The sequence below is a fragment of the Papio anubis genome, chromosome 1, assembly GCF_008728515.1.
Source record: "Papio anubis isolate 15944 chromosome 1, Panubis1.0, whole genome shotgun sequence".
NCBI lineage: Eukaryota > Metazoa > Chordata > Mammalia > Primates > Cercopithecidae > Papio > Papio anubis.
The window spans coordinates 106,687,273-106,715,181 of NC_044976.1; the positions used below are offsets into that span (position 1 = coordinate 106,687,273).

The 27,909-nt window shown below is 43.2% G+C and overlaps 1 protein-coding gene across 1 annotated transcript in view; it reads right to left on the reverse strand.

The window, feature by feature from the left end:
- Nucleotides 1-27,909, reverse strand: part of LOC101014427 (neuroblastoma breakpoint family member 1-like) — a 113,758-nt gene that overhangs the window by 40,528 nt on the left and 45,321 nt on the right. Inside the window, 17 exon segments of the mRNA XM_031665715.1 lie at nt 2,004-2,063; nt 2,065-2,096; nt 2,098-2,207; nt 4,509-4,733; nt 7,763-7,935; nt 8,678-8,729; nt 9,751-9,920; nt 10,727-10,778; nt 11,755-11,891; nt 12,735-12,786; nt 14,584-14,668; nt 15,393-15,442; nt 15,952-16,071; nt 16,495-16,709; nt 17,564-17,662; nt 21,809-21,867; nt 22,138-22,226. Of these exon segments, the coding sequence (XP_031521575.1) occupies nt 2,004-2,063; nt 2,065-2,096; nt 2,098-2,207; nt 4,509-4,733; nt 7,763-7,935; nt 8,678-8,729; nt 9,751-9,920; nt 10,727-10,778; nt 11,755-11,891; nt 12,735-12,786; nt 14,584-14,668; nt 15,393-15,442; nt 15,952-16,071; nt 16,495-16,709; nt 17,564-17,662; nt 21,809-21,867; nt 22,138-22,226 (1,780 nt within the window).

The window sequence follows — 27,909 nt, forward strand, 5'->3', positions numbered from 1 at the left end:
CCTTAAGGCATTTCTAGAAATATTCTCAATATCTAGACCAAGAAAACTCTGAAGCAGAAAGAGAAAAGGGTTAGTTTGTGTTTTACTACAGTCTCCCATCCTATTTATTGTTTTCCCCAAGTACATTTTGGGAAAGGTTTGTTTTTAATATTTTATGCCAGTGTGAAGAGAGGCATGAAGAAGTATTCATACACAATCTCCTGCAGAATTTCAGTCTTACTTTGTTATTGTATTCTCTTCAGGAAAAGTGAGACCAATGAGTTCTCTTTGGGGATTTCGTGGAAGGTTAATAATTGACCAAAAGTAAAATTTTCACATTGCAGTGGTGAGTCCATTAGTGGGCTATAAAATGGTGTGGAGAAATGTAAACTGGAAGTTTTCTTTTAAAATGCAAAAGAAAATACTAAATTCCAGTATATGTAATGTGGGAGGTATTATTTCTGTACATTAGGTGTTAATATAATGACTATTTCTTATCTTTTATTCAAAATTGAGCAAGTGTGCTTCAAGCAGATGCTAAAAGTCTAATCTATTAATTTTCTTGTTTTTCTTGTTGTATTTTTTTCGATGCTTTACAAACAGCACTACTGAGAGCAGAATACAGATCCCATGAAAGGCTGATAGATACTCAGCCTTTTCTGTGGAGTAGCCACACGTATGCGACACTTCCATGTTGGTAACCTGAGGTCACAGTAGGCCAGGGGTCCTTGTCATCTTTAGCCACATATTAGAGTCACATGGGAGCATTTTAAAACTACAGATGCTCAAACCACACCCCAGGCCATGTAAGTGAGAATCTCGAGGTGTGAGTTCAAGGCATTCATCTTAATGGAAACCTCAGCAGGTGCTTATTACATGGAAGCAGGATTTAGAGATATTAAATGGACCAGCCCAGTTTCTCATCATTTGCTTTCCTTTCCCCATTTCTCTCATGATTGGCTTTGTTCCCCGTGGTTCTATGTATTGTAGCCTTCTCCCTGACAATTTCAGTTCAATCTCTCTCTTATCAACTGGGCTGGGCCAAAGCAAAGATTGTCCTATAGATAGATTTTTGTCTGTCATCTTGTGTATGCATTAAGCTGGTCCTGGAGTCACTTTTCTCAAAGTTAATTCATAAAATGCTCTCTCATATACTCTGGCCTCAAGATTCATCTGACTTGCATTTTAGACCCTTCACTGGACTTGTAGAAGTGGAAATGAGAATAAAAAGGAGAGAGGTTGGAACGATGAACCTCATGATGGTTTTGAAGTCCTGCCCTGTGCATGTACTTTTGGAGTGATGTCCCTTTAGTATGTCATAAATGTTCTCCAGTTAACATAAGCTCAAATGAGTCCATGAGGTGAGAACACTGAGACTCTGGCAACCCCATCCACGTTGGCACTAGGCTGCACATCTTGGGCTGAAGACAAACCTGACTCCAGGCCAGTGGGGAACTCCCGCCTGTTACCCCAGTTCTAATTTAATTTCCTAAGTGGGGCTCTTTGTGCTTAGTTTTAACACTGCTCATTCAGAAGAACAAGTGATGATTAAGAGTTGACTGAGTTGGGTTGCTCAAAAGAAGACTCAAGAGGAAAATCTATGTGTAAATGATGTATTAAAGCAATGATTTCTGCAGAAAGAGGCAATGGAGTTGGGATGCAGAGAGGAAAGGTAAATTTCCCGAGAGAATGTGATTCCAGGCAAATATTCCTGTGTTCAGCAGCTTAAACTATGCACTTGATGAGGACAATGAGGCCTGGCTCTCCTGTAGCCATGAGAGAGGGACAGTCAAGACACTAGGAAGAAGGAATAGAGCAGAGTTCAGAGAGCAAAGAGGAGACATGCTGGGGACAGAAAGGCCTGTCAGGGTGGGGAGCCCATGGGGACACAGAGTTAAATGTACCAGACAGAAGTTACAGCTTGCTAGAACAAAATGGAAGAGAAAAGCAGTAGGAGACGAGCTGTCACAGAGAGAGAATAAGAAGTGAGTGCAGCTATCAAGCTATAGATGTGATTACCTCACTCTCTATACAGGCCAGGGAATCTAAAACACCACAGTCTCCACTTGCTGAATGAGAATTTCTTTGATGATCTTGGTTTTGACACTGGAGGCGTGGAATTCGGCCAATGACTTGATGCCCTTGTGTGTTGTCTGCTGAGACTTTAAGTGCATCAGCTTCCAGCTGGGGAGGGTTCTTCATCCCCAGGGAGGGCTCTAAAACCAGCTTCCTGAAAATAAAACCAGCCAATGTATCCCACCACCACTGTGGCCTTTTCTTCCACCCAGAGGACATCAAATCAGGAAAGTGGCCTTGAAGAAGAAAGTCCAAAGGGTGAGGGGAAGCCAATAGAGTCACTTTAATATTTTCCTTTTTCTTGATCTTTCCCACATTACTGAGCAACGGTAAGATTGCCAGGAGTCAAAGGCATTGCCAATTCACAACAATATTCAAGAAACACAGGATTAAGAAACACAAATAGCTTCCAGGTAGATAAGGCAAAGGCAAGGGAGTGTATGTAGGGTATGCTTTGGGGAGAGCAGAGATTACAAGAATCAAAGTCAAATCAGAGCTGGCTTCTAACAGGAGATGAGAATGGAAGGGCCTGGCAGGGTGGCAGCCCATGTGGCACTGAGGTGAGACCAGACAGAGGTGACAGCAGCTGATGAGAGGAAAGAATCAGGAAGACTAAAGCTAGAGAATTTACAAAAGTTGCATCATTATATGATCTACTGCATATATATACACCCTATGTAGTATATACACCAGATATACATAGTCACACATAATAGGACAAATGATATAAATGCATATATCTGTACATGTTATTTTATTTTATTTTTTTATTTATTTAATTTTTTTTTTTGAGATCGGAGTCTCGCCTGTCACCAGATCATGGCATGATCTCCGCCACTGCAAGCCTCGCTGCCTCAAGCAGGTTCATGCCATTCTTTCCCTCAGCCTCCCAGAGGCTGGATTACAGGCTCAGCCACCACGCCTCGGCTAATTTTTTTTTTCTTTGTGTTTGGCAGAAACAAGCCACAGTGTTTGCCAGGATGGTCTGGATGTCCTGACTCGTGATCTGCCCGGGCCGCCTCCCAAAGTGCTGGGATTACAGGCATGCTCACCACCGGCTTGTACATGTTATTTGTAGCAGGTACATAGGGACTGGGAGAGATTGAATGTAACAGTATCATCACTATTCTGGTCCAATGAAATGGGAAAAAAAAATTAGAGACATGAGAAGAATGAGAAAGAAAAGGTGTGGGAGAAACAAATGACCTGGTAGCAGGAGAAATCACCAGGTGAAGGAAAATATTAATGAAACAAAAGGCATTCACTCTGTCCTCTTACCTGGTGCCCAGGCTCTGGACTCCAGGAAAGTGAGCAACAGGGAGTGTGTCTGAGCCATTGGGTGAGTCTTGGCTGGGGGTGTGAGAATCCATAGAGAAGCAAAAGGAGAGTCCAGTGGGAAGAAATCAGTCTAAATAAGTCATCCCGACATGTGTCAGTGACTGTGCATCCCCTGACACTCCCTGAGCGTCTTCCATGTGTCCCCTCCACGGGCCCAGATGGTGCTCGTTATCTCACCCAACCCTCCCTCCTTCTGAGGACAGGGGTTCCCTCATTCCTCAGCTGAGGGCATCACCTGACAGATGAGCAGCACCAGGCAGCCCCAGGGGCTCCAGGAGGAGCACCGAGTGGGACGGAGAGTGAGAATGAACACCACCTAGGCTTTAAGGAAACTAGCAGAAGTTATATCCCCTGTGAGACAGAAACTGAGGACATGGCCGTGGACATGAGTGGAGAATTTGAACTAAATGGAATTTCATAAAATACACTAATGTGAACACTTTCCATGTGAAAGTTGCCCTTTTATTTCAAAAAAAGCAGGAAAAAAAGCAGAGGAAACTGGACATGTCAGGAGAGTGAGTGTGGGCCCAGGATTTACACTGTTACTCAATGTGCCTCATAGGTTGTTACTGAAAGTGCCTGATAGGGGAAAATTGGCTTCATGAGGGATGGGGAAGGACAGGAAGAAAACTGGCAGAGGAGTCTGTGTGAGAAAGGAAAGGAAGAGGGGCCCTAGAAAGCAGAGATCTTCATAACTGCTCTACCTCAGAGGAGACATCATCCGTGAAGTCACTTTCTAAGTGCAAATTGAGCAGAAAGATAAAAGGATTAGATAACACCTATTCATAGGTTTATGGGGCAATTCTTATGGAATCAGGCCCTTTGGAAATTATAATAATTAATATTCCCAACAAAGATTGCAGGTAGATATTATTTTTCAGCTATCTCAGATGAGGGAACAGAGATGTAAATAGCAAAAAGACAAAAACCTAGGCTAAAGTCAACAAGCAGGAAGTGGCAAACCCAGAACCTTTGCTCATCTCACTGGCTTGGAGCATCCTGAATTTCATCTTGACCCTGAGGAAGCACAGAGTGGTCCCATTCTCTCCTCCACCCACAGCACCGTGACCACCAACACCTGGATTAGATCTTCATGACGCCGTTTCCTTCCCTACCTTGGAAGGGCCGGTGGTTCCCAGAATCAGCATTGGCTGAGAAGCTGCAAGTGGTAGAGGAGGGGCCCCGCCTGGCCAAGCCATTCCCTTGATCCAGCTGTAGTCGCAGACAACTGGGCACCAGGGTGCTTGGCTCCAGCTGTGCCTGTGAAGCCTGCACCTCTGAGAGGTGATGGCTCAAGTCTCCACTCCAAGTCCCTTGGGGACAGGCCTTCTTGGTGGGAGCTGAAAGGAGAAGCGGCTTCAGTAGGAACAACCTGAGTTTTCCCTCTGTTAAGCACGCCCAGAACACCCATCCCCGATGTCTCTGCTGTCCGTAAAGCCACCCAGTGACCCACACCACACAGACAGACCTCATGTGAATGCAGGCGAGGTCACCTTTCCTGTCTGTGCCTGAATGCAGGCGATGTCACCTTTTCTGTCTGTGCCTGGGGATGTTGACAGCGCAGGGGCCCAGGCTGGGGTGTCCCTGAAGGAAAAACCTCTGCTGCAGCCCAGAGGGCTTTGGATCCTCTAACAAGAACATCCCGATTATTCGGTTATTATTATTCTCCTTCCTGTGCCTAGAGGGAAAGTTCTAGAGAGCCCTCAGGGCGCAGGAGAGGCGGAGCTGTTCCCCCGCCCCCCCTCCGCACAGGGTTGTAAGAACAGGCCAAGAATTAGAGCTGCGAGGCTTTGAGAAAGAACCACGAGAAAGGGGGCTGGGAGGCTACAGACCAAACACTAAGTGAGGCAAAATTTCTGGGTTCTGGGATATTTTGAATTTCCCATTGCCTATAATGGTTTGACCCTCTACCGACACATATCCATCGTATTGCCATATAGTGGGTGTCAGCAGACAGAGGCAATGTAGGAGAGGGACCAGTCCCTTCTCGGAAATTCAGGGGCCGCAAGAGCCACAGATCATCACGTGCGGTTCCTTAGGAAGGTAACAGAGGACACGATCCTCACATTACCCACTGCTCCAGTGGCGTTTGGGTGGCACCCCTTAAACAGATTCTTTCCATTTCTCCAGGGAGAGGAATAGCGTTCTGAGTGGACTAAGAAAAGACTTCCAATGACATTACGCCAGTCCAGCTTGGGCTCAGGATACGGACGGGGCCTGCAGGGCTGGATCTACCTTGCTGTGAAGCTCCTCTCTCTCCTCCCCTCTCCACATCCTCATTCTCTGCAAGGTTTTCTAAGTTTTCTTAAATATGCCTCAGTGACCTCAGCTCCAACATGGAGATGCCACTGCCCACTTGCAAGTGTCCTTTGAGCCTTGAATGGGTTATAGCAGGACAGAGCTTGCTTGCAAAGGGGCAGGACATACAGCAGGTGCAAGGACAGTGTGTACTTTAATTGTTTCATGAATCACTGTGATCCTAGAAAAGTATTTGCTTTTTTGAAACTCAGGGAGAAATGCAAAATGGGAATGGAGATGGTCCCAGTATGAAAGGCACTTACTTACCAAAATAGAATAGAGGCCAACATTTTTGTTGCTAGTTTCTTTCTGTGTGTGTGTGTGTGTGTGTGTGGGAGAGTGTGACACAGGGTCTCACTTTGTTGCTCAGGCTGGAGTGCAGTGGTGCAATCATGGCTCACTGCAGCCTCAACTAACCAGGCTCAGGTGATCCTTCCATCTCAGCCTCCCGAGAAGCTGGGACTACAGGTGTGTACCACCATGCCCCGCTAATTTTTTTTGGTAGAGACAGGATTTCACCACGTTACCCATGCTGGTTTCAAACTCCTGAGCTCAGGAGATCCATCTCCTTGGTCTCCCAAAGTGCTGGAATTACAGGCGTGAATCACCACACTTGGCATTTTTGCTAATTTCATTACAACTTAATTCAATATACTGAGGGACAGCACAGAGTTACTTGCTCTTACAAGAAGATAATGTAATGGGTAAAACCTCCAAAAATGTACATGAAATTCCCAGAATAGAAGTTAAAAAAAAGGGAGAGAATGAACACGAAGAAATGAAAATTGGATTTTGTTTTTACACGTCCTGTGAAGCTGCTATCTCAAAGGGCACTTGCTCAGAGGAAGGGTTTTCTGGACGTCATGGGGACAGGAACCACTCTGCTTTGCTCATCGGTTACGCCAGAACCTCATGAGGGACACTAGTTGTCGATGGTTTTCATGAGAATATAGCACTGAGCCCAAAACTTGATTGAAACTAGAAACCCACACGTGGAGAAAACCACTGGAGCTCTGCAGAGGATGCAAGCCTGGCCACGCATAGAGGAAGGGACGCTGGAGTGCGTCAGTGGAGGGAAGACCCCTCAGAGGAAGTAGAGCCGCAGTTCCCAACCTTTTTGGCACCAGGGTCTGGTTTCATGGAAGACAGTTTTTCAGGGACTAGGTTAGGGGGAATGGTTTTGGGATGTTTCAGGCACATTACATTTACTGTGCACTTTATTTCTATAAATATTACATTGTAATATATAATGAAACAATTATACCACTCACCATAATGTAAAATCAGTGGGAACCCTAAGCTCGTTTTCCTGCAACTAGGTGGTCTCATCTGGGGGTGACAGTCACTGGGAGCCAGTGACAGATCATCAGGCATTAGATTCTCATAAGGAAAGCACCATCTAGATTCCTGACATGTGCACTTCACAATAGGGTTCGAGCTCCTGTGAGAATCTAATGCCCCTGCTGACCTGACAGGAGGTGGAATCCAGGCTGAAAAGCTCTCCCTCCACTCACGTCCTGCCTGTGGGCCAGTTCCTAACAGGTCATGGACCCATAATGGTCCATAACCCCATGGCTGGGGATCACTGAAGAAGAGAAACTAGCTTGGGACACAGGAATCATGAAACAGGCCTCCAAACAATCAGGAAAAACTCCCAGCATAGATGGATGGCCAGAGAAGAGATAAGGACATGTAGTTTGCAACATAATTTCAGAAAACAGAGATGCTGTACCTTAAAGAAGGAAGTCTGTTATATAAATATACTGTGGCCAAGAATTTGCCATAAGCCCTCACCACACCCCTGTCTGGCCTGTTTTGACAGTCACAGCCTGCTCTTGTGAGAAGAAGCCAGGTGACAGAGGAGGCTCTTGGAACAGGAGAAGAGGAAGTTCTACCCAGTGGATGTCTGTGCTGAAAACTGCATCCAAGAGCCAAATTCAAAACAGGCTCAGTGTATACGGCCTGCCTGCGGAGGTGGTCTGTCTCAGCTGCACGAGTTGCAGAAACAAAACATACAGAGGCTCCCTGGGAGGACAGTGGAGCTTTGTGACCTCCAGACTGGAGTACTCACAGGCTATATCCAGAGCAGAGCAGGCAAGTTGATCCTCCAATGAGGACAAGGTGCTGCTATAAGGCTGGTGGCAGTCAGATAGGTCACGGTGAACTAAAGGAGTCAAGTAAACTTCATCCACGGAGTCCTCTGGCATTTCCTGCTCCTTCACCTCTGGCAGATCCTGGATCAACCTGGGGTAAAGATGACAGAAGATAAACAACAGAGAGAACGAACACCACTGTGCCCAGCTGGTTCTATAGGGAGGCCCTCAGGAAGGCCCAGAGGAAGCAAAGTACAGTCCCCTCAGGGAGATACAACCATCCTTCCCTGTCTTGAGCAGGAAACAGAGTGTGACAGGCTCTCAGTGCACTGGGCAGGCAATGAGCTGGGGAGGAAAGAGATGGAGTGATCCCTGTGGGAAACTGCCAGGACACAATGCATTGGGCACTTTTGCATACATTTTGTTGAAATTAGCATCGGGAGCCAAATTAATACAGGCTCTTGAGTCTTCCCAGACAGAGGTCCTGTATCCTCAACATCTCTTGCTCTCAACATTGTAGCATGACAGAGTTATTTTCATTCACTTTTCTGCTGTCAAATACTTGTAAACATGGTAATGCCAATGAGGCAGACATCAGATGTGCAGCTCAACTTCACTTAAGCAAAAAGGACAGAAAAGGGGACTGCAGAAAATGTCTGTGACTGATCAGTTCAACAGAGTTAACTGAATGCAGATTAGTAGAATTCGAAAAAATTAATAAAAAAGAAATACAAATACAGGTGTACAATGAAAAGAGTCAACCTTATCAATACGGCTATTTCATGGTTGGCTGAACAGATGGAACAGTTATATTCTGCACACTCTGATTTTCCCTGCATCCGAGACTCCAGATATCTACAGTGAATTAACTGTCCATGATTCCTCAGAGTTACCTGGGGCACGGCGGGTCTTGATCTTCTAGCTCCTCTTGATCCTTTTCAATTTCTGCAAATAAATTCAGACAGAGACAAACACATTAAGCAGGTTCTCCTACACACACAAACAATCCACTGTGCAGTCCTAACATAGGAACATCAGTTTCCTCAGTGGGAGAACAAGACAATGTGAGAGAAACATTCCAGGAGGCCTGAGGTCCTGTCAAGAGAGAGATGCCTTGGTTTTCTTCCCTGAGCCTAGGAATGAAATCTCCCTGTTGTTATAGATTGTTATCACAACATCAACAGTCCTGATTTTGTGCAAATAGCTATGCAAATTTTTCACACCAATTCAAGGCAAACACTTCAATGGCTTTCTAGAAGGAAAACTGCACTATTCAGCCTTCAGTCATCAAATACCCACATTGTTCAAGGTTGCAAGGATTTTAGACACTGAAATTAGAATGAAGGCGAGAACGTACAGACCCTCGAATCAAAATGAAACTTTGGTACTACAAAGAGACATTGGTTGTTTGTGACATCTAGGAGTGACAAGGCCCAGTCTTGTTTCTAGACACATAACAAAAGCAAATGTACTGCTCACCTAAAACAGGCTAACATCAGAGACACAGATAATGAGGCTAGGTTCTTTGAAACCTGGGTAATATCTTTAAGGAAAAGTAGACTAAGATGCCACAGGCCTTGGGCAGGCATAGAATCTCAAAGGACATGGTTACAGAAAGGAACTTGTAAGGAACACAATAGCTGGCAAGACAAATCTTATTCAGATTAAGAGGCCTGACCGACACCTGTTGGGCACGTGCTGCGTACGTTGGGTTGAATTTGTCAATGTCGTGACAGTGGCCCAGGGTGACACAGGCCTGGTCTGAGATGAGGAAGAGAGCAAAGCTCACTGACACACCCCATGTCTGTGCTTCCAACTTGATTTTCGATTCTGATGCAAATCATCCTGTGTCTGTGAGTCATGCCCACCCCAATGACACATCTCTGTCCAGCCAGGGGTGCAAGGATTACAGAGTCTACCTGGGACACCAATTGGAGATTTATTGTGGTCACAATGGAGTACTCACTGTCTACAAGAGCCAAGCTGACTTGCTTTTCTTCAAAACAGTATGAAGTGCTCCCATAAGGGCGGTAGGAGTGAGGTAGGTCAGGAAGGATGGAAGGAGTCAAGCAACATCCATCCAGTGACTCCTGGGGGACTTCATGCTTGTCCCCCCTCAGTGGTCCCCTGCTGATCCTGTAAGGTAGGAAGGAGTAAGGATTAATCCAAGGAGTTTCAGAGCCCTGCTGGCTTCACGTGAGGCAGGAGGGAGTGATGGCAGAAATCAAATGGGTTAGCCCATTAGAGAGTTCAATATTCTCCTCTTCTCGGTGGGTCACAGTGTGGTTGTCATGGGGTAGGTTGCAATACAGAGAGAGGGAAAGAGAGATGAGAGAGAGAGAGAGAGAAGCATCAGGAGCTCAGCAAAGTGGCCAGATCACGATTTTCTGAGGAAGGAGACTGAGTCTCTCTGTATGGTACAGTTGTGACTTACTGAATATCCTGTTCCATAACGGTGGCTTCATTCCTTTTTTAAAAATGGTATTAAATTTTATGTGTAGTGGCCAAGTAAACATAGCATTTGAGGCATAATTATATCCCCAAACTCTCATGCCATGAAGTCCTTCTCTCATTATTATGTGTGGTATAATAATTTTTTTCTACCCAATTTCCTTGCCTAGAAATGCTTAGCATTGTGTTAATGCAAAACTAGCAGAAAGCAGATATGCATCTCAGGCTGGTTGAAAACATAAGAGGATTGCTGCTTTAAGGAAATCGCTGGGACTGATTAGTTTTTCACAAGATCAACTGGTTTTATGTACTGAACCTGAGAAGTTAACACGAAATGGCTAACAATGCAAGGATCACAATGAAAATGTAAAACATGGTTAGAAAGGATCATTTCTGGTTGGCTGGTATATTCAGGACTTTCTGGTTTTCTGTGGATATGAGTTTCACAGGTATCACCCCTGAATAGACAGCCCCTGAATTTCTTTAATTACCTGGGATCAATTGTTTGTTTTCCTTTCACCTCTTCAAGATTATTTTGCTTTTCTGCAAGGAAATTAAGAGAAGACCAGTCACGTGAACTTCATCCCATTCATACATGCACAACCTTGTATCCAAACCTACCTAGGGTATAAATATACTCGGTGTGATAACAGGGTATTGTGAGATAAACTTCAGGAGGCCTCAGGGTGAGCCTTGTGAGAAGTCACTAGGTGTGCTTTCCTGAGCCATGGAGCAAATCTCCCTGATATGACAGGTCATCATCACAGTCCCTTCTGTCCTGAGTCACAGCAAAATGTTAACCATATTCTATTTACTAACAGATCCTGGAAATCTACTTAAATGCTTCCTAGCAGGTTACTGCAGTGTTCAGTATGTTTCCTTCTGATAAGCTGTTTGGTGTTTTTGTAGAATTTACATTTAGAGGGACAGATTAAATTAAATGAATCTCTAATGCTACATGGAAACTTAGGCCTTTCATGTGGCAGGGAGTTCCAGGGCCCAGCCTCCTTTCAGAAACATACAAAATCTAATAGTGGTGTCATGTTCTGGTACTCAGAGACTTCTTAGCTAAGACAAGCCTGCTAAAAGGGGAGGGAGTCTAGCCTGAGAGAAGTGAACGAGGGTAATGGCAGCTCCAAGCATATATATAAGGCTGCCAGTGGCCCGAGTCAGGTAAGCAGGGAAGCTCAGGTTGTTTGAGAAGGAAAATTAGAAGATTTCATGTGATGATAGATGAAATCTAAATCAGGAGGACTGGTGGATACATCCTGCACCCAGGCTGCAGAGGTGGGTATGAATTTTTCAGGTCAACCTTGGGTACAGTGATTTGCCAATGGGGCAAAGATGAAAGACAATGTGTGGTTTTGGAGGAGGATGGAGCAAAACACTGACTCCTAGGAAGCCTTCCTTCAAACTCAGTTCTAGAGCCTGGTTCCCACCCGGCAGCATGTTTAGTGTCTTCCTGAAGGTATGACATCTGTCGCATAGACAGACGTGGTGGGAAAGAATAGGAGCCTACCTAGAGCTGCTGGGGCTTCATCCCATTTGGAATTGGAGTAATCCCTGGCAACATCCTGAGCAGAGCAAACTTTCTCTTCATCCAGTGCCAAGAAAGTGACTTCATGATGCAGGTAAGAGTTGGATATATCATGGTGTCTAGAATGAGAAAAACCACATTCCTCTAGTAAGTCCTGCATGACTCCCTTCTCGTCAGACTCCTGCACCCTCCTGATGAGCCGGCAGGGATAGGAATCCACAGCAGATTAGACAGATATCACACAGGTGATTTGATAGGACACACAGGGAGTGGTCACAGAAAGCAAAGGAGGAGTCTCTTCAAGAGAGAAAACCCATCCTTCTAAATGTGGGGTGGATGTGACTGCCCTGGGGACAGAGCAAACTCGAGCAGCAGGTGATCAGGGCACTGCCACAAAGGAGCTGCTGCAGGAGACCCAGACTCTCCCTGTAAACTAGCCGCATGACCTGCAGCAGAGAGAACTAACACAGGCTTTCACTTCCTTCACACAAATGGCGTTGACATTTACATGCAGCATCCAAGTGAACAGAGCTCTTGGGGCACTCCAGACACAGAGATGCTGTGTTTTTAAGTTCCCCTTTTTCAAATTTTGACATCATATCACTATTTTAATTTTCTCCTTGCAATTATGTATACTAAAGCTACAATATACACACAAAACAGAGAGAAAGCAGATATGCATCTCACTCTGGATTAACCACATGGGAAACAACAGGTGAGATCAGGAAATCCCTGAGTTTAGTCAGTTCACCTGGCTCAACTGATTATCTGTTCCTATGCTTGAGTGGGATTAAGAAATGAAAGCTATTCAAGTACCACAATAAAGAAGACAACATTGTTAAGGGGGTAATTTGCAGTTGGATGAATCGATGAGACAATTCTGTTCGTCACTCCCTATTTTCCCTGGATCCGTGGTGTCCAGGTGTCACTACTGAACTAACAGCCCACAAATCCACAGTTACCTGGGGGGCACTGGCGCTTTCCCCTCCTCTTCCTCATGATCATTTTGATTTTCTGTAAACAAATTCAGAAGAGCAGGTCACAGTAAGGAATCAGTGCCCAGTCATGGTGCAAGACACAAATATCTTCAGTGTAAGAATGTGACATTTTGACAGGAAGGTTGTAAGGCACCGTAAATTAAGTCTTGTCAGAAGTAGATGAGCCTCCTTTCCAGGCCCATGGAACAAAGTCTCCCTCATCTGGTAGATAACAATCACCTCTCTGATCTAAGTCTGTGCCAACAGTTAAACAAAACTTTTCTCACAAGAATTCAAAAATTGCCCTAACTACTCTCCAGAAGTGTTGTTGCAATACCGATTTATCTCATCATATATCATGGTCAATGAATGGTTAGAGAAATTTATATAGGAGACTGAACTGATGGATAAATTCTAACAACCCCTGCATAAAAATGGATCTGTGGTGCTACACAGAAACATTGGCCACTCATGGTTTGAAGAACTCAGAGCCCAGCCTTGTTTAGGGAAACTACAAGCAAGATAAAGGTATAAGTGTTTATGTCCTGCTTTCAAGGTGGCTGCTTAGCTGGGACAAGCTGATTTAAAGGAGACCATGCCTGGGGCTGAGAACAGTGAATGCAAAGAAACAACAGCTCCAAATACACAGGCAAGACTGTCAGCGGCCTGTGACAGGCATAGAAACTCCATGAACATTGTTGAGGGACACAAATCATTATTGCATGTGACAAGGGACATAGGAACCGAGCCAGGAGGCCTGACAGCTACCTCCTGTACACAGATGGCTATGACTTTGTCACACCTGCCTGTGGTCCAACATGCTGACATTGGGGCCAGGAAGACAAAGTGATGCCATGGGTCAAGGAGGAGAGGAAAGGTCTCTGACCCTCGGATAACTGTGTGCAATATTCCCTCATAGTTTCTTTTCTTTTCTCTCCCTTCCCTTCCTTTCTCTCCTTCTCTCCTTTTTTCTTTCTTTCTTTCTCTCCCTTCCTTCCTTCCTTCCTTCCTTCCTTCCTTCCTTCCTTCCTTCCTTCCTTCCTTCCTTCCTTCCTTCCTTCCTTCCTTCCTTCCTTTCTTTCTTTCTTTCTTTTCTTTTCTTTCTCTCTCTCTCTCTGTCTCTCTGTTTCTCTCTCTCTGTATTTCTTTTTCTTTTTTTTTGAGACAGAATCTCTGTCTGTCACTCAGGCTGGAGTGCAGTGGTGCAATTATGACTCACTGCAGTCTCTGCCTCCTGGGTCCAGATGACTGCCCCCATCAGCTGCCCGGGTAGTTGCGATGACAGGTACGCACCACCATGTCTGGCTAATTTTTTATATTTTGTGTAAAGATTGGTTTCACCACATTTCCCAAGCTGGTCTTGAATTCCTGAACTTAAGTGACCCACCCACCTAGGCCTCGTGAAGTGCTGAGATTACAGGTATGAGCCACTGCACCCAGCTCTGTCTTAGTATGTAAATCAAACCAGTATGTATGTATGCAGCCTGTCCTCAGAATTGATCTTCCCTCAGCCCCCTAGACAGAGGCAGGAAAGGACAAAAGAATAGAAGCTACCTGGGAGAATGTTTAGAGCTTCCTTCTCTTCATCATGAGAGGTTCATTCTCTACAACCAGAGCAGAGTCGACTTTGTCTTCCTCAGATGTGATTTTGGTGCTCCTGTGAGGCTGGTTGGAATCAGATGGGTCGTGACTATTTGAACAAGTGACAGCACTTTCCTCCAGTGAGTCTGAGGGACTTCCTTTCCTTCAGCCATCTGCACCTCCCTGATGTGTCGGTGGGATAGAAATGACAGAAAGATTAAGCCAAAGGCATTGGACCCCAGGAAGTCCCTACTGGTTTTGACAGGAGGCATGAAGTGGTCACCGAGGAAAGCAAAGGGAGTTTCCTTTAAGAGGAACAGGCAATCCCACTCTCCTCTCTGCAACAGAGCAGAGAAAACCAGAGAGGAAACAGTGGCTGGTGATCACTGCACTGGGTAGATAGGAGCTGAGGACGGAGACTCAGCTGTCTCTGTATGGTACAGTCTTGAGAGCACACACAGAGACGAAAAACAGCTGCCACACGGTGTGTCTAACCTGGGTTGTAATTAACACATGGTGGCCATGGGAATACAGGCCTTTGAGCCATTGTAGACTCCAGAGATGGTGTGCCTTCTATTTTTTTTTTTTTTAAATTTTAATATTGTGACATGAAATGTAAATTCTTTGTCTAGGTACTTTTCTTTGTGTTCAACTTTGCTAGGTACTTCCTAATTCCTCTGTTTGTTGCCTCTCTGCTATTTATCTTTCCTTTAAAGAACATAAAGACAACCGTGTAGAAAGCAGCTTTGCACCTCCTCCTGGCTTTCACTGCAGGGGAGAACAGGTCTCCTCTGTGTGTGCAGGAAGTCCCTTGGGCTGTGAGTTCATCTAGGGTCATGCTTACGCGTACCATGAAGACAATGGACAAGCATGTTAACAGGGCTATTTCCTTGCTGGGTGAGTGCATGAAATCAGTGGACTCTGCAGGTTTCTTATCCTGCATCTGGAATCTGTAACTACCTTCACCCGCCTTGTGTTCTTTCTGAGACCCTTTTCATATTTTACCACCCATTACCCGCTCCTGATTATTCAGTGTTACCTGGGGGCAGGTGATTCCTGTACTTTCTCAATCTCCTCATCTTTCTCATCTTCATCCTCATCTTCATCTTTCTCTGCAAATACAGAAGTGTCCATTCAGATATTTCCCACTTCACCTATGCAAGCACAGTGAGCCCTATGTGCACGGAGACATGAACATCTATATGTATGAGACCAGACGGTACTGAAAGCTCTGTTTTATCTAGCAGGCCAGCCTCAGGAATGGTTTCCCTGATGCATGAGGCAGCCGCGCTTGATCTGCAGGGTCACCATCAAGATGTGGCCAAATATTGATTGAAAAGATCTTTTCCTCTTCATATCACTGGAGGCTTGTCCAGCCTGTCTCTGAACTTCAGCAGCTGTCTCCCCAATCCTGCCACAGATCTGATTCCCAGGCACAGGCTGTGTGTCCTGTCACACCTCACATTTCTAGAACCTGTATCTTTCTCTTAGAACAGGACAAACAGCCTTATTCCACAATACCCATACATCAGGACTTCATAGTCTCTCCAAGTGGCTTCGAACAGGAGGCCCAGGGACACTGTCTCCATGGGGAGTGAGATCCAGCTCAACCACTTCCTACCACCAAATGCCAGCACTTCAAGAGCCTTCTCCTCCAACAGCACACAGCAAGGGGGCTTTATCTCATGTGAAGGTGAGTCATAAGGCTCATACATTTGAATGCCAGAGACAATTTGTTTGCCTTTACAGATTTAGAGACAGAAACCCAGGAAGGATAAATTAATCAGTTGGGCACAGTTGCTAAAGACATTGTTGAAGATAGAGCCTGGGAACCTTCACTCTTAGTCTCCGGGGTCTCTTTTCACTCTAACAAGCTGCCTCCTGTCACAGCCTCCTTCCAGTCCTTTAAAAACTGGGACTCCACTGCTGCCTCTTGCTCCAAAGACCATCGCTCCATCAAGAAAGAGGAGACCTTGCAATACTGTGACCTCCAGCCCCATGGGTTTCCCATCTCTGTTTTTACCTAGGAAGTTCTGGTCATGTCACGCCCACAGATGTTTACTGGAAAGATACACTACCCATAAAATTGTCACACAGGGAGGCTTGAGGTCTGAGGACTTTCATAAGCCTGGAGCTGTGCCATCAGGGCCCATGGCCACCTCACCTGGGCTCAGCTTCTGGAGAAGGCGCTCTGCCAGCCTGCGCCCCTCAGCCAACTGCACTCGGAAATCCTGACCCTGGGACTTTTCAAGGTCATCAGGAGCGAGGAGGGCCTTGAAATGCTGATTCAGTGAGCGGGAGGCATCTCTCCCTTCCTGTATCTTCTCCCGTAACTGGGTCAGCTCTCGTGCCTGAGAGTGAACCAGGGCTTTATATTGCCTAAGGTGAGATAGTAGAGAACATTTAATAATGGAAAGGGATGAGTGATCAGTTCTAATACTGCAACAGAGGTTTCTGTGAGAATGTCCTCAAGGAGCTTTCCAAGCAGAAGGTCAGCACATATTTGGGGAAATGCCTTTGGCCAAGAGAAAAAAATATAAAAAATATATATCTTTAAGTTATACGTATGTATATATTTTTAAAGGGTTCCTCTATATAAAAGAGTGCTCCTGTAAGATCCTCGATAATGTTCCATTCATCTTTCTTTTCTGTAAACAACAAAAGCCGGTGTCTTCCTAGATCAGTTCCAAATGGATGTCCTTTCAGTTCCTCACTTTGGCCATGGACATTTCTAAATGGAAATTCATTAATAATGTATCTTGCAGTGACTCGAACTAAAGCCACGCATAGAAATGTGACCAGGTGCAAAGGGTGGATTTGAAAGATGTAGGAAGAAAAAAAGGACAGGTTCAAGAAGGTAACATTGCTGAACGAATGACATGCAGCAGTCAGCAGGAGGTGATTCTAAGAGTAAATGGGGTGGTGATCACACACCATCACCATTTGAATGTGCTAAATGCTGCTGGGTGGTTCACTTTCTTTTACTCACCATGTACCAATTTCAAGAATTCCTTGTTTTAAAAAGAGAAAACAAGGTTCAAGAAACAACTGCAACCCATAACTTACTAAGATGACTGTTCTCTGTTTTATAAATGTTTGTGTGACATGTGCCTGCCATGTAAATGCCTGCCCTTGTCCTGGCCCAGCTTGGCTCTTAGTTCTCCCAGCTGAGTTGCTGCACTTCAGAGATTCACACCCCTGCCCATCTCCTGCCCCCCAACAGGGCTCATCACACTGGTGCCTCAGGGGCTTGCTCTTGTTTCTCTGCCAGCTTCTCCACGAACTGTGCTCCATCCTCAGCACAAGTCTTGATGTCTTTGTACTTCTCACACCTGAGAAAGACAGACACACCTCTGCCTCAGTGCAAGGCTGAACATGCTGTCACTACTGACAGGGCAGGCAGCAGCATCCATCCCAGGGATGGTGCTAAAAGCCCCAGTATCAGGCTCTAGGCAGACATTTCTGCATCTTTTAGTTACCAACTTCCCAACTTTCTGGCATCTGATACCATCAACTTAGAGACAGAGAAAACCTAGTGCACATCAAGTAACTTGGACACTCCATGATCCACCCTGGAACAAGCAGAGTCAGAATTCACAGCCCCTGAGGTCTTCGACTCTGAATCTTGGGGACACTTTCCCAGCCCCAGCCTCCCCAAAACACTGTGCTGGGGCATGAGGTAATAATATCCTGCACAGTCGAAAGACCCTTAGCACTATGGACCATCAGGTTTCCCCTGGTACTGAAATTTTACACAAGTATGTCAAATATATAAAATATCGTGATCTGAATATAACTGCATAAAATATGAGGCATAACACACTGAGGCTCAGAAATACATATGCCCAAATACTAATAAACTTTGAATTAAGTTAGACCTAGTAGAATGGAGAACTAATAGAGAGTGTTTTCTCTGTGCCAAGAACTGCTCTAGGAGATTGAGAAGAAATGGATCATGGAAGTCATTGCAGCATCCTTTTCTGAGGTAGCCTACCATATTATACAACCTGCAAGGAACAGATGAGGAAACCCAGGCACTGGAAGATAGGCAACTCTGATGGGAGCCCAGGAGCCCAGGAGCCCAGGGTCCCTGCTCTGCACACACTCCACACTGCTACCTCCACAATGTCTTATGCCATTTCTTCCTCTTTTAGGAACAAGAGCTCGAAAGTCCTGCATGGTGACTTCCCTACCAAGTGGTACTCCTGTTTTTGACGCTGTCATCACTTATGGCTGCCAGAGAGTTGGCCATATTAGGAGTAGTTCCCTTTAAACCCTCTTAGTGGTGCTGTGTACTGTCACTATGTTTCCCCCAGGGTGCCCAGAACAGAGCTTCTGCCTACTGGGCCCTCGTAAAGAAGTTCTCTGAAGTGAATGGAAGTTTATTAGTCCCAGACATTTAGACCAACAGACAGATGTTGCCTGTCTGCAGCATCTATACATGGTACAGAGAGGACTCTCATAAACATGATTTAGCTTCCTCTTGCTGAGAAGAACAGGTGGTTTGTGCCTGTGTCAGCAGCCTCAATAGGTTGGATTTAACTCTCCTCCTCACCTCACACCAGACTGCAAATGTGCTGTTAAATACTTGTGCCTCTGTTTTCCATCCTTAACACCATGAAGTTAAAAACCCATTTCTGTTTTCCTCCTGAAGTATGGAAGGATGACAATTTTGATGAAGAGACCGCTCAGGTTCTCAGAGAGTAGATAGATGGTCGGCCCACCAATTTCTGATGGTGAATCTATAGAACTTACTTTGTATTGCTGGCTGGCCAGGGAGTAGGCAGCTTGAGCAGGCGAATTTCTTTGAGGTCTCGAACTGCTACACTGCCTCTGCCAGCTGGGGAGTTTTCACCCTAAGCTGATTCTAGGATGTCATTCGCCCTCGGGCCGACAAAGGTCGGCAGATACCACCATGCTGACGCTTGTGGCAGAAGAGGTGGTTTCAGACTGGGGAGAAGAAACCAAACACATGATGTGTCAAACTAGTGAAATCAGTTAGGTTTAATCAGGACTGAGAGATGACAATAACTGGAATTGTTAACTTACGGTTGAGAAAAACTTGATCAACACCCACAACACTTTAGAGTCTTTAACCGCAAAAACAGGGTCCAGGCTGCCTGAGCTCAGAGTTGAAGGCACTACCTAAAGCTCCGACTCTGACAAGAGTGAGGGAGGTAGCAGCCAGCGTGCCAGGTAACGGTCTGCAGTTGCAATAACAGAATTAGAAGGTGGGAGTGTCATGGAATCTTAGGAGCCCTGCATTCCAGTTGCCCAGGATGTTCTGAAACACTAGGGCCCTGGTCTCACCTGAGGGTCACTGATGGGGACCATTTCTTCAGCAGTCACTCTGAGTATTTGTGCACCCTTGTGACAATGCTATAGGTCCACCTCTTTCCCAATACATCTAAGCATGTTCTCATTGCTCATCTCTTGTGTGTATAAAATCATCAAGGTAGAGAGAGTTTCCCAAAAGGTTATATTTTCTTAGCGGTTGTCCCGAAGTCACTCTACTTTCTCTAAGTTGAATCAGATCTTAAGGCTTTTCCACATGTGAAAGATATCAGACTTTTAGACTGCCGTGATATCCCCTGGGTCTTCTGCATTTTTTTTTTTGTAGCTACTGAAAAGTGAATGAATAATTCATTTTTAGAAAATATTTTCTCTCCTGGATCATTATTCCTCTTGCTGCTTCCCATTGTTATGTTGATTTCTTTTCTCTTACTGGGGCAGCATCTTGTCTTTTCATTACGCTTAAGACCAGTTTCACATCCCCACATCTGTAGCTTTTCCTGTATGTTTAGGTTGGTTTGTTTTTTTAATGTCACTGGATGCTCGTTTCATACTTGTCATTTAACAATTATCATTCTGGTTCCACAAGAGCTCTTTTCAAGGAATCAAGTGATCATAATCATTTGTATATATCCCCTGAAAACATATGTGACCATGTATCTTGGGGAGTCTTGTAAACCTGATGCTATTTTGTTGTTTTTAGTTTTCCCATATATTGAAAAGAACAGGGCCTTGAACGCTTCTCAGAGAATATTATTGGATATATACATATATATATATTGAGTTGCTCTAACACCGTTGATGTGTGGTTGCATTACACTAACAGAACCTGACAAGATTAAGCTCATGGTCAGGGATAGTTGGTGATCCTCAGTGTTCCTGTGCAGCAGAAGGTGAGTTTGAGGTGAGAGGGTCGAGTAGGGGAGCGTGCTTCCCCGAACCACCTCCTCGCTTTCTCAGCTTCCATCCTCAACTAAGTTTTGTGAGGCTAGGACTTGGGAGTTTGTCCTGTAGCCCAGGTCTCCTAAGTGTGGCTGTTGGACTTGCCTGAGTTGAGGGCGTGATGAGTGTGACCATGGGCTACCCAAGATTCATGTGGAAGTGAAGGGAGGAGGACTGGATCAATCCCATTGGAAAGTGCGCCTCTCAGCAGCGCGCACCATCCTCCAACTTCACTGTGTAATGACAGTGCTTTGAGATGTATTAAAAGCTGTAAATTTATCTATTCTCTGGTGTCTCAGAAACCTGACATTCTGTGTCAAAATGAAAATCTGTCTAGTTTCTTCATTTTAAAAATGATGAAACTGCAGGTTCAGAAAGTTACGTGGTTTACTTGAGGTCACACAGGGATGAGTTTTGAGCACTGCCAATAAAAGGAATCACAATAATTATTTATTAGTTATTTATAGAATCCATGTAATTCAGTAGTCACATAATTATTTATTGACCAATTTGTACTAGGCATTTTGTTCAACACTGTACACATACTTGGATATCATATTTTCATCATAATCCTTCAGGCAATGTTATTATCCATAAGAAACAGGCAAGAAATCTGAAGAAGAGGGATAGCAAATCATGTATTTGGCCGTATTCCTATTTTTTGGTTTCTGTGATGCTGGAAGAATGACCAGAATGAGTCATGGGAAGAGAATTCATCCCTGTGTCATTTTCCAGGACAGAGGTGTGCCCTCCTTCAGCACTGGGACAAAATTCAGAAGTGTCTGCAACCTCGCTTTAACAGTGCGGGAAATAACCTCTATTACCTGGAATTTCACTGGAACTTTGGAATATACAAGAGAAGTATGACCCCTGGGTCTTCCCTTGGCTGTATTTAATTCACTCTTCTATTGAATACCAATGATTCTCACTAAAACTTTTGCCTTGTTATAACCACAATATATATTTTATGGAGAAGATTTTACTCTTAGCTCATTTAGAATGAAGAAATATAAGCTATGGTTTAGGTTTTATGCCCTGGATATTTTTTTCTGATTTCTGTTTTGAGATTAAATTCTCATGTAAATAGAAAAATGCTTCTTATTACTTATAAGAGCAAATTAATTATTGGTTTGAGTTTCTGAAGTCGAAGCACAAACTTTTGTTCTTAATCTTTGTCCCCATCAGTGCCACTCATTGTCTCTCGGTATGACCTGGCCATGCTTCTGCACTTACCCTCGTCCTACTGAACCATTTCCATGCACTGTATAATTCCATCAGTGTTTCGGGCTCTTCCCAGAGCTCCCTGAAATGGGTTCAGATCCCAGGATGTCAGACACCTTCCAGACACAAAAGCAACACATACTGTAGAGAGTTCAGCAGGGTTCCCACCTCCCTGAAGTTGGCAGGGATGTCCTAGGGCAGGAAGGAATGCTTTCCCTTTTTAGGGGGTCTTTTCTTCATGTCTCAGTGCCTCTGATCTAGTGAACACAATTGTCCTGAATGTGAAAGAATTGCTAAATTTCTGGTTTCTTTTTAGGTGGCTAGAACAGGTTTATAAGACTTCCTTACTTACCCATGTCTGCTGAAGTTTGAATTCTTGGTAGTATGATTTTGTTTTTTTTCCTTGTAAGGTGAGCAGCTTGCAGAAGACTGGCCTTGTTGCTGTACAAAAAGACGTAAACTTAATTTCTACCCAATGCAAACTGGAATTCAAAACTAGGGCTTCCCCTGTTGGACTTCCAAAGTTGGACTGTCACTGCCTCAGGCATGTGTCCTGAAGGGCTCGTGTCTCTGCCGTACTCAGGGTAAAGTTAAGATGGAGAGCAGCAAGGCAGGTTTCCTCCAATTCTAGGTTCCCCCAAGAATTTTCTCCACTTTAAGAGACTGCATTGAATATATTCTTGTTCTGCTTTTGTGTTTGGACTTTGGAATGATGTAATGCATCCCAATGTTTCCCACCCCCAAGTTAGTCAGAGTAAGAAACACTTGGGAAGGTCGATGCAAATACAAGTCCAGTGTCCTCCTTGCAGGGATTGTGATTCAGTGCGCTCAGGTGGGGCCTGGAATGTGTTTGTTAACATGACTCAGATGTGCAGTCCGTTTGGGGACCCTCTGATACCACGGACCTTACAGTTGATGGGATGATTCTGTTTTGCTGATGAAGAAACCAAGGCACAGAGAGTCTGTAACTCACCCAAGTTCCCTTTGCTGTAAGTACTGGAGCCAGATCTCAGGTAGAGTCCCCCTCCCACAAGCCCCATTCCAAGTTTTCCAATTCAGTTGTGTGGTTTCTTTCCAAGTAAGTGTTTCTCTCCCCTGTACCGCATTTCTGCCCCCTGCCTGAAAAAAATGTGTTGGATTTAATTTGTTTCATCTAATACATTTCCTCTCAACACACTGTCAGCAACCTATTCTGGCCACTTACTATGTGACATGCCTCTTTTTGAGACAGGGTCTCATCCTGTTACTCAGGCTGAAGTGCAGTGGTGATCATTGCTCACTGCTACCTCAAACTCCTGGGCTCACGTGATCCTCCTGTCCGAACTTCCCAAGTAACTGGAACTCTATGCACACATCACCATTCTGGCTATTTTTTTTTATTTTTTGTGGAGATGAGGTCTTGCTATGTTGCTCAGGCTGCTCTCGAACTTCTGGCCTCAAACAATACTCCCACTTAGGCCTCCAAAATTGCTGAAATTAGAGGAGTGAGCCACTGATCCTGGTCCTAAAAAGCTTTTTTTTTTTTTTGAATAAAAATATAGGGCATGGAGATGTGGAAAGATACCTCTCTGTATTACTGTTGTTATTATTATTACTTCTAAAGTATAATTCATATATCACAAAATTCACCATTTTTATGCATACCATTCAGCGTCTTTTACTATGTATCAAAGGTTTTGCAGCCATCACCACTACCTAATATCAGTATACTTTCATAATGTCGGAAAGTATGCCTGTACTTACTGGCAGTCACTCTCGAAATCCCGCATTTTTGCCGTCCCTGACAAACTCTAATCTACCTTCTCTCTATATAGATACACTTTTTCTGGGCATTTCCTGTATATAGAATAATGCAGCATCAACTTTTGCATCTGCATCTCTTACTTAGGACAGTGTTCTCAAGGTTCATCCTTGTTGTAGCATGCATCTGTACTTCAATCCTTTTTGTGGCCAAATGATATTCCATTTTATAGTTATACCACATTTTGTTTACCTGTTCATCAACTGATGGTGGTTTGGAACGTTTCCACTTTTTCACTATTATGAATAATGCAGCTATGAACATCTTTTTACATGTTTTTGAGTGAACATCTGATTTTAATTTTCTTGGTTATATACCTAGGAGTGCAATTGCTGCATCATACATGACTTTATGTTTAAGTTTTTGATTAACTGACAGACTGTTTTCCAGTCTTGGTGGCTACAGCATTTTACATTCCCACTAGTAATATATGAGAATTGCATTTTCCCCATAACTTTCCAAACATATGTTGTGTTTTTGTTAACGTCACTTTTGTGGGTCTGAAATGGTATCTCATTTTGATTTAAGTTTACATTTTCCTCATGAGGAAAAACATTGAACATCGCTGCATGTGCTTGTTGGCCATTTGTATGTATCCTTTACAGAAATGTCTATTGAAACTTTTCCCATTTTTAAATTGTCTTTTTTGCTCACTTATATGAATTCTTTATATACTGTAGATACTAGACACTTGTTGGGCATATGATTTGCAAATAATTCTTGCATTGTATGGATTATCTTTTCACTTCCTTGGCAGAGTCCTTGGAAACATGAACAATTTTTTATTTCAATGAAGAACATTTATCTTTCTATTTTGGGGTTGCTTGTGCCTACTAAAGAAATGTCTAATCCAGAATCACAAAGATGTGTACCTTTGTTTTCTTGAAGACACATCGTTTTTGGAATGAGAACTCTTCTGGGTTTTAGTGGAGGATGGACATTGTTTATTTATGGCTCTTGTCTATTACCGATATTTCTCCTGATTGGTATTCACATGCCCAAGGCCCCTCCTTGGAGCATCCCATGGCTTGGAACAGAGCTCTGGGGACTGGCATCCTTCCACTGACTTTGATGCTGATGATAGTCCTGAACATGTGATTCAGCTGGCCTTAACCTAACCCCCATGCACGTATTCCTCAGGACATCTAGAGCTTAAGTGGAGAGCCTCTGTGAGAACACTTGGCAGCCCATGCTGTTGTAAGGCTGGAGCAGACTATCTTAGTCTATTCCAGGCAGACAGGACAGCAGGGGGTCCAGCCCCCACAAGCCCCTCTGTCTGGAATAGACTGAGTTCATCTCTGGTGTTAGAAAGCAGGCCTATTTCAGGGTTTGGGGAAGATTGTTCCATATGAAGTGGGTCCTCTCTAATTATTTTTACTGTATGTGTGACTTCTTCCTAGAAAGAAGGGAGAATATTTATGTTAAAACATTTTATCTATTCTTTGTCAATTGTTGTTTGTCTGCAATTTTAAAGTAGATAAAGGTAAGCTCAATGTAAATATATTCTTAATAATTAAGGTTGATGTCCACTGCTATGAGATCATATTTACTTCTATATATCATCTATTACTTAGGTATTGTCCTGCTCCTGATGGGAAAACAGACTCAGAAAGATTATAAAATAACCCTAGGCCACAAATGTTGTGAGGAGAAGAATAAGAATTAGAAACTAGTTTCTTTTGGCCTTCGAAGCTAACCTTATACCAGTAGATGGAACTGAATGACAGTACTTTTGCTAAAGTAATTCTCAGAGTTTGTGGTTCTGCATTGTTTTTCCAAGGAAACGGTGTGTCACTTTAATATTATTTCAAACTTTTAAATGTCAAACTCTTTTTTTAAAATGAAACTTTTTATTGTTTGTTCTATTCCATTGTTTTTCTATTTTTTTTTTCTCAAGGGATCCCTATTATTTATCTGCTGAATACTTGTTACCTATCTTCTGTCAATTTTTACTTTTTTGAGTGTTTGTCATCTGTCACTTTTTAAAATGCTACCAGCTATTCACAAAGATATAATTTGTATGGAGGAAACTACAAAAAAACCAAAGGGTACAGATTAATGACTTTTAATATAATTATAACTTACATAATAACACCCAGATCAAGTGTGGGAACATTTTGTTCTATGCCCTAAAGTTCTGACGTGCTCCTTGCCAGTCAATATTCATCCCCCAAATGAAGAATATATTCTAAATTTTGTCACTATGTTAGTCCTTTTGTCCCTTTGCAATGCTATAAAGGAATACCAGAGGCTGGGTCATTTATAAAGAAAAGAGATGTATTTCGCTCATAGTTCTGTAGGCTGCACAAGAAGAATGGCACCAACAACTGCTCTTCATGAGGGCCTGAAGCTGCTTCCCCCACGGGGCAGAAGATGAAAGGGACCCAGTGTGTGCAAAGATCATATGGTGAGAGAGGAAGCAAAGGAGAGAGGAAAAGTGCAAGGCTCTTTTTAATAACCAGCTCTTGTAGGAACTAATAGAGAGAGAATTCACTCACTACCTTCTCCCAGGGAGGGGGTTAATCTATTCATGGGGATCCACTCCCGTGACCCAAACACCTCCCATTAAGCCCCACTTCCAACATTGAGGATCCAATTTCAACATGAGATTGGGTGGGGACAAATATCGAAACTATAGTAGCCACAGCAGATTAATTTTGCTTATTTTTGTGCTTCATAACAGTGAAATCATTCAGTATCTTCTCTTGTTTTGACTTCTTTTAATCAGTTGGATATATATGCTACTAATTTGTTTGATTGTGTTTTTCTTTCATTTTGTTTTGGCCTAGAAATATCTTATTTAATATATAATTATCACACAGTTTGATATCCACTTTTGTGATGGTAGACAGGTTTACTTGTTGGCTACTATGCATAAGTAACTGAAAATATTCTTGTAAACTTCTTTCTGTGAAGATACATACTCGTTTTTCCTGGGTATTGATAGCTAGGGATGGAATTGCTTGGTGAAAGGCTGAAAACAGACACAGAATTTTGCAAAAAGTTTGTATTATTTTACATTTCTATGAAAAATGTAGGGTATTTCCAGTTGCTCTACATTCCCACACACTTAATATTTTCAGTCTTTTAGGTGTCAGCCATTCTGCCAGGTGTGCAGTGATATCAACTATTTTGGTTTTCACATGCCTATTGGTCATTTAGATATCTTCTTATATAAAACACCTTTTCAAATTTTCTCACTCATTGATATACTCGGTTGTTTGTCATTTTCTTTGTGATCTGTTTGAGTTATTTATATATTTTGAATGAGTACATTTTTTCATATATATACATGTGAAGCGTTGAAGTTGACAGCCTCTCTGAGAATTCGTGGCAGCCCATGCTGTTTTAAGGCTAGAGTAGACTTCCTCAGTCCATGCCAGACAGAGGGGACCATAGGGATTGGACCCAGTCAAGATATATATATTTGTGTATATGTGTGTGTGTGTGTATGTGTGTGTGTATATATATATTATATATTATTATTAGCAAAGTGAATATATATTGCAAATAATTATTCTTGGTCTCCAGATAGCTTTTGCCTTGTTAAACACTAACCTATAATCAGAAGAAGCTTTTTAAAGATGAAGTACAATGTAATTGATTTCTTATTGTGGTCAGTGCTACAGTACCTGGTCTAAGAAATATTTTCCTATGTCAAGTTCATGAAAATATTTTGTATTTTTTGCTTTACAAATTTTCTAATCTAACTTTCACATCTCAAGTTAATTTCAATGTATGGTAGAAAGTGGTTGTTACCATTAAATTTTTAAAACAACAAATATTATTTCACTCAGAAACTTTCTATAGAAAAATCTCTCATTTCCCCAATGAAGTGCATTGATATCTTTGCTTTAAAAAAATTTAAATAACTGTATATAGGGGGCATATTGTTTGAATCTGTGTTCTTTTACTTTGATATATTTATGTATACTTACACCTGTACTGTAGCTTTTACATTATTGTAGCTCTAAAATGAGTTTTGAAATCTGGCAGAGTAAGTCCTCCAACTTTTTCAAGACCAAATTGCCTAAACTAGATTATTTCATTTTCAAATACATTTTTAAATTGGCATCTACGTTTCTCTAAAAACTCCTACTTGTATTCTTAGTCAGAATTATGTTGATATGATATCCTGACCAAATTAAGTCTTCCAATACCTGAATATGATATATATTTCTCTATTTAGTCTTCTTTAATTTCTCTCACCAATAGCTTTCAAGGGCTTTGCACCTGCTTCATTATATGTATTCTTACGCATGTAATGATTTTGGATATTAATCTTTGTTACGTTTTGTTGAATTTCATTTTCTAGCTGCTAAT